General features: G+C 52.4%; 1 protein-coding gene across 1 annotated transcript; it reads right to left on the reverse strand.

The window, feature by feature from the left end:
• Nucleotides 1-823: 823 nt before the first annotated feature.
• Nucleotides 824-2036, reverse strand: FAM210B (family with sequence similarity 210 member B; the record flags this gene model as incomplete). Its single annotated transcript, XM_077778326.1, is given in 3 exon segments — nucleotides 824-1215; nucleotides 1634-1832; nucleotides 1835-2036. Coding segments are annotated over 3 exon segments (618 nt in total), but the record flags the coding sequence as incomplete, so codon positions are not given.
• Between the last annotated feature and the right edge of the window lie 5503 nt (nucleotides 2037-7539).

The following is a 7539-nucleotide window of genomic DNA, read 5'->3' on the forward strand; positions in this document are numbered from 1 at the left end:
GTTATTTTGTATTATTTTGCAGTTGTCTCCCATTTACAGCAAGTGCTACTCAGTTTCTCTTTTAGAGAGTGATACAAAACCTTTTCATATATAACATAATTTCGACTCAATTAAAAATGGAAGTAGCCACAATGCAAACATTGTGACCATAGTTCTGGAATGTCTGAAGTTGGAGATCTAGAGGGTTGAGCAAAGATTGTCTTAGCTTTCTGTATGCGCAGTGTCCAAATGCACCTGTGGACGAGGCCCGGCCGAAGCCAAGTGATGCCATTACCATTGGACAGAGTCTCCATATTTTACCTAAACAGGGACAGACAACCCCGGCCTACTTTCATGAAATCTGAGAAAACCCACCTGAGGTAGGCACCCGTCCTTTCCAGATGGGAAGGGGGTTTAGGATCAACAAAACATAAATACTTGTGTTGTTTTCTTCCCCGTGAAACAAGTATAATGAATGTCAATGTGTTGATGCTAATTTAGATCCTCATTACATACTGGGAAGGCTTAAATCCTGCTTCATTAATCGTGGCCCTGGCAGCCATTTTGCAGAATATTGCATATTAAACCACAGGCAGCCTGAGAGCAGATATTGGAGAAAGGGGAATTTTTAAAACCAGCTTAATGAATCGCTGCCCTTTACGAAGTAGAGCAGAGACGGGCCCCTGGGGCTTCTGCAGACGAGAACCTCACCAACAATCTTCCAGAAGGAATTTGTTGGAGACGACAAATTTGTTGGAGCTCGATTTGTGATGTTTTGCTGACATTTTAGATGAGGTATCCAAGCCCTGGGATGATTAGCATTTACAACATTTGTGAAGCAAAATAATTATAATTATTTTTTTTAAAAAACCCTGAATTTTGCTGGGAAAGGTAAAACTTACTCATGAGAACATAGCAATTCGTTTCCGCCCCCCCCACCCCCAAAAAGCTATATCCTAAGACTAACCCCAAATTCTATTTAGAGAACTAGGTTTTTAGGCCCACAATTGAAGAGTTCATCAAGGCTTTGCAGCTGGAGGTTTAAAAAGTCCCACTCTGCGAAAATATCTGACGATGAAGGGCACGGAGACCAGGGTGATGCTGATTCTCACGGGTGCAAACAGCTTGTGGATGGCGTAGGCCACCACGAAGGTGCTTGTGCCCGCCGCCATCTTCGACTGTACCAGCGACTCCTTGAATCCGAGCTTAAGCAGGACTGCAGACATGTCCACACCGCTGGGGGAAGAGGCAAAGGAAGGAAGAAAAAAAAAAAAGATTATTACTGCCAAGGATTAGACCATAGATTTGGCTCTAAAATTTAAGGTATTTAAAAAATGTGGGGTGCCTGGGTGGCTCCGTCGGTTAAGTGTCTGACTTCAGGTCATGATCTCACAGTCTGAGCTCTGTGCTGACAGCTCAGAGCCTGGAGCCTGCTTCCCATTCTGTGTCTCCCTCTCTCTCTGCCCCTCCCCTGCTCATGCTCGCTCTCGCTCTCTCTCTCTCTCACAAATAAACATTAAGAAGATTTTGTTAAGTATTTAAAAAATGTGATGAAAGTAGCTAAATGCACAAAAAATTCGTACGAAAAATGTTCTCATTCACAAAGAAGCCTCCTTGATCGTAAAGAAAGGTCTGTCACTGCCAGAGACCTTACCTTGAAACGACCATGTAGAATACGCCCAAGGAGATTAAGGAGACTCCGATGTGCAGCGACACGCCGACGGCACCGTACTCTTGAAAAATCTTTCTCAGCTGCTGTGACTTGCTTTGCTTTTTCTCCTCTGTGCTGCCGCTGTCCCTGCTGGTCGTCGCAGGGACTCGGCTGGGCTCCTGCGCAGAGACCAGAGACGGGAGAGGTGCTGGGGCAGGAACGGGCAGCTTTCGAGTTCCGCGCTGCTTCCCACCCCGTGAGGGACCCGTCGCCCTCTTCTTCCTCGGTCAGCGTAGGCGAATGCCCCCGTCAACACGGAGTGCACCCAGCGGCTGGGTGTCGGGTGCGATGGCCGGAACGATGGGCCCCAAAGATGTCCGGGTCCTAATCTCCAGAACCTGTGAATACGTTACCTTACGCGGCAAAACGATTCTGCACCGTGACTAAGGCTAAGGGTCCCGAGATGGGCAGATCGTCACTGATCTTCCCGAGGGGGACCGGTGTGATCCCAAGGGCCCTTCTCCCTGCAGAGAGGGAGGCAGGAGGGTCCGGCGAGATGTGGGGACAGAAGCAGCGGCACAAGTGAAGGGGCTTGTCCTGCCGGTTTGGAAGCCGGGCGAAGGGGCCACGGGCCCGTGAGTGCGTGCAGCCCGTGGAAACTGGAGAAGTCAGGAAACGGATTCTCCCTCAGAGCCCCCTGAAGGGACCTGCCAGCGCCTTGACCTTAGCCCGCTGCAGACCCATGTTAGGCTTCTGGCCTCCGCTCCTGTAATAAGTCTGTGTCGTTTTAAGCCCCTGATTTCCGGTAAGCTGTTCGAGCACCAACAGTAACCAAAACCTGGGGTTCACACGCGTGCTTTGTGAAGCACCTTCTCTGAGCCGAGCAAGGCTCGCATGCCTCTCTCCACCTGCTGTGCACTCTCCTCACAACCCCCTTCCAGGTAGATCCTAACTTTCTTCCTAAATCACAGAGGAGCAACACAGGGTTCCAGAGGCCAAAGAACTGGCCCCAAGCCACCAATACTCGAACCCAGGGCCTCTGGGTCCACAGCCTGAACATATGACACGCGTCCTAGATCCACAAACCAGGGCATGTGTGCGAAATACAGTGGGCCAGAAGCTATGGCAGATTCACCACCAGAATCGAGGTTCACCCCTGAGCTCTGGACAGACAGAGGGAGGGCTGATTCCTGGGCCATAAATGCACTGCCTGGGGTTTGCACAGAAACGCGCATCTATTAACGTGTATTGAGCACCTACAGGGTATGGACTGTTTGGGGGAAACAGAAAACCCAACAACACCGGATTTANCTCTCTCTCTGCCCCTCCCCTGCTCATACTGTCTCTTTCTCAAAGTAAATAAACATTAACAAAATTTTTTTTTAAAAAGCTCCTTCTCAATATGGAGAGTACTTTTTTATGAAATGATTTCTTGAATCCTAATGACCTGTCTCCCAGCTCTTCTTGGGAGGAAGTATCTGGGTCACCTAGCTCCGGTTCCTGCCTTGCAGCAGGAAGGCTTTTTTCCTTATATTTTTAGAGTGCGCAGCATCGAGGGAGGAGCGTGACAGCCCGGAGTCCCCACGTCGTAGGGGCAGGACTCCCCAGAGGGAAAATAAAACAGCAAAGGGACCTAGCGCAGTACCTCCAAACCCAGCAAGGTTCCTCTGGGCTGCAGGGGCCCTCCCAGCCCCGCCCCTGCCCTGTAGGCTTGAGCTCTGACTCAGCAAGCTTCCAGGTGGCCCAGGTGCTGCCAGTCCATCTGTACCTCTGTCCAGGTGCGCAGCGGCTGATTCTGTGCTCTGGGGTGAGGCCTGGGCGCAGGGGTTAGTTATCGGTTGCCCGGGTTTGCCAGGAAAGCCCCTGCTTCCCAGCCCTGGCTCCCCCTCTCGGCTCTTCCCTGCCCTCAGCATGTTCTCGTGGAGGGCCTTCCCCTGTCCTCAGGTGCTCCTGCTGTGCATGGTGGGCTCCTCCCTGTAAGCTTCGCTCCTGGAGTTAACCTCAATATCATTAAATGCTGCTCCCATTCCTGGGAATTGAACGTGGAGGCCACTTGCAAACTTAAGAAAACAAAGACTTCACAAAAGGGGACAGGCGGTTGAGATCCAGGACTGGATCATGGGTCTCAAGAGAGTGCATTCCTTTTTTTTTTTTTAAATTCTTTTTAAGTAATCTGTGCACCCAACGTGGGGCTCGAACTGACAACCCCGAGATCCAGAGTGGCACGCTCCACCACCGAGGCGGCCGGGCGCCCCTCAGACAGTGCATGCTGCTAGGTAGCCCCGTAGTATTTAGGAAAGGCCTGGGGAAAACCATCTGTGTCCTCAGGGCAGGCCCAGGCTTAGTACTTTGCAGGTGTCGTTTGTAAAACCCCTCATGGTAAACCCAGGAGTGGGCGCCTCTGTGACTCTGGGAAAAGACTGAGGTTCTGGGGAAGTGGCGAGCTGGCTGGCGGTGCCTGGCCTGGTCACTGCACTGGCCACCATGAGGCCACATGGCTTCTGTGGTCAGACTTGCTTTCATGCCCTATAAAGGCTGAACACGCCTAAAGTTCTGGACCGCTTTCCCAGGACTTCAAGGCTTTGGCTGGGGGCAGGGAAACCAGTCAGTCCCTTTAGGGCTGCCAGCACATGCGATCCTGCCTTTCCTCCAAGCTTCTGTCTGGCTCTGTAGGCCAGCGACCAGCGGCCACCACCCACTGCCCAGCGGCCAGCGGCCAGAACGGCTGCTCAGAGCTCAGACTCTTGCTGATAAACAAGGCCCCACCCGCCCTTCCACTGCTGAGGAAGCACTGCAGATGGAGGCTGCCGGATGCCAGGCGCTGATAGGACAGTAATCTACGATCTACAGCCCAAGTGCCAGCCAGCGTCCTGAGGCCGAGGAGGGAGAAAGCCCCTTTCATTTCCCACCCTTGACACTTGCCCCGACAGAACTTAATTATGCCCCGGCTGTCCATTCACCCGAGCTGAGTGGCGCTGTCTCTGTTGAGGGCTCCTTTCTTTACGACCTCGGTTCTGGCAAAAGGCCTTTTGGCCAAAAAAGAAAAATACAGAGGCAGCCAGCCTTCCAGCTACAGAATAAGCAGCATTTACTGCAAAACAACGGGAGGGATAAAATATTCAGCCACACGGATGATCCCCTGTTAGCCAGCAGCCGGGTTCATTGCTAACTTTCTAGAGTTAGAATCTTGGACGGGTTTCTTCCCTTTATCGTGGCGAAAGGAAGTCTCTTTGAGCATTGTGAGCCAATCCCTGTTCTTCCTAACCCCGGAGGAGCCTGAAGAAGCTAAAATAAAGGAATGTGGGAGGGAGTAACTTGCAAGGAGTGGAAACATTTCCAGGCATTCATTTCTTTGTGAAATAACATGTTAAGTACCTGTGATCTGATATGTCAGGCACGGCCCCGCGTGTATGTAACATTGTACATCCCCTAGTGTCTGTGCTTAGCCAAGGTGCTTTTAATCCGTGTGTGTGTGTGTGTGTGTGTGTGTGTGAGAGAGAGAGAGAGAGAGAGAGAGAGAGAGAGGCTGCCTCCTCCCCTCAACCCTCATAGCTATTAAAATACAAAAGGCTGTATGAGAAAGGGCAGGAAGGTTTGGGGAACAAGCCAAAGGTTTTGTTCACGAGTGGCTCACACTGTCTGGAGCGATACCTGTTTTCAATCGTTCACTAGGAAATAATAGTAATACTGAACACTACGTTGTATTTGCTTACAGCAAGCTTTGCTCTGAATACTCTGAAAATATTAATTCAGATAATCCTCACAACAACCTCTGAGACACGCACTACGTCATCCTAACTTAACAGAAGAGGATCCGGGAAGCCCAGAGAGGTTGAGTTACCTTTCAGAGGGTCACACAGGAATGATCTGTCAGAGCTGGGATCTGAACCCGCCAAGTCTGGTTCCAAGGCTTTCGCCTTAATAACTAGGCTAATGTGCCTACTCATGGATAACAGCTCTACGCGAGGCACGGCTGTAAGTGTAGGGGACTGAGCAATGAACGAGGCAGACAAAACTCCACCCTCAGGGGGCCTAGGGTCTCCTGGGAGGGAAGGGGCATAAAGAGAAAAGCAAAGCACCGGGGCTGCTAGATGTGACGAGTGCTGTGGAGAAACAGCCGGGAGGGGAGGCAGGCGGGTCGGACTGTGGGCGGGGGCGCTGTCAGCTTACAGAAGGTCATCAGGAGGCAGCTCCCTGAAGAGACAGCACGTGAGCAGAACCGACTGAGGTGACGACACCGGGGCTCAAAGGGAGCCAGTCATTTGCCCCAGATTTCCCTCCCGCAGTGTGAGTGCAGGCGGGCTGGGCCTCTCTGTTAGGGAACAGGACGCTGACTCGGGTTAAGTGAAAAGGGCAGGATTCTCCCAGTTAGAGTGGAGACCCCCCGACTGAAGGCAGCCATGCGTGTGTCTCTCGGGTACTTAAATTCCTGGCACATTCGGAGACGGCACTGCACTCCCTCCTCCCAGTGGCCAAAACCGAGGGGCCTGTGAGTTCCAGGGGCAGCTGCCAGGGGCGCCTTCCCCCTGCACCCAGGCCCCACTGGGGAGGTGACACTGAGTGCTGGGTATGTTTTGGCCTGACATCTTGTTAGGTTCTGATCCCACTTGGATCCTGGCCATCTACCAGCAGCCGAAGGGGCCCTGGATTTACACACTGACTGTGACACTAACAACAGTAGCTAACATTAATTTAGAACACATCCGCTGCCAGATACGCACGTTACCTTGTTTCTCAAGCTTCATGAAATGTGAGTTGTCAACATCCCATTTTATGGGCAAAAGAACTGAGAAATAGATGTGGGAATCTGATCAAGGCCACAGAACTAGTGAGTAGAGGCAGGGATACGGGGAATCTGAGACCATATGTATCACCACTGCATACACACATCATGCACACACATACACACGTTTGTGCATGCTCACACACAAACCTGCCAGGCCTGGGCTGGGGACAAAGCTAATGTGGCTGATGGGACACACAAGCAAGTCAGGAGACCATTCCAGATGACAAGTGCAGGGACTGATGGGGGGAGGGGGCAGTGGAGGCACCCAAGGTATCACTGGTGGTCAGGGAAGGCTTCCTGGAGGAAGGGACAGGTGGGCTGATTCATGAAGATCTATCACTGGGAGGCAGCCAGATGTGTGTAGAGGGCTCAGGATTTAGAGACAAGATCTACTGCCTACCAGAGGGGGGAGCAGGAGGCCCAGGAAGGGTGTGAGTCGAATCCCCAGGGAACCCTCATTCAGCAAGCCCCACTGGCACCCTGCTCAGGCCTGCTTCCCAGCTCTTCTGGGGAAGGTCCTACTTTTAGTCCTTTGAAAAGTCAGCAAACAGGCTCAGAGCCTGCAGCCTCCTTGGGGTGAGGTCACTCACATGGCAGGTGAGCGGAGGGGCTGGAGTCCCAGCCCCTGGGGAAGGGACGACAGAAGCAGGCAGGCAAACCCTGGGGCGCTCCTCGGCCAGGAGGCCGGGTTCTTTGAGTCCCAGCTTGTTAGCCCTGTGTCTCCAGGCTGCACTACTTTACTACCGTTTTAAGGAGAGGAACTAAAAAAAAACCCCAAAACAAAAACCTGATTTTTTTTTCCCACTCCGAAGGCAAACAGTGTCACTTACCATACATAGAAGGCAACTGAAACGAAACCGGATGAAACAACAGTGTGTTTCTTGCACGAGTCTCGCCTGAAGTCTGGCGGGGAGGCCTGGTCTTTTGATTAGATAAAAAGGAGTAGCAGCAAGTGCCGGGAGGTGCTCAGGGCGGCAGCGCCCCGAGCGGTTCGCCCCCCGCCCTGTGCCGGGGCGGCTCCAGCGCCGCTCGCTGAGCCAACGACTGTGACAGTCAAGGGAAGTCCTTGGTTCCAAGTTCAGGCCGAGCTACAGTTCTCTGGGCAACCACCACGTACCGGCCG

This window comes from Crocuta crocuta, unplaced genomic scaffold (genome assembly GCF_008692635.1).
Source record: "Crocuta crocuta isolate KB4526 unplaced genomic scaffold, BGI_CrCroc_1.0 scaffold27, whole genome shotgun sequence".
Taxonomy (NCBI): domain Eukaryota; kingdom Metazoa; phylum Chordata; class Mammalia; order Carnivora; family Hyaenidae; genus Crocuta; species Crocuta crocuta.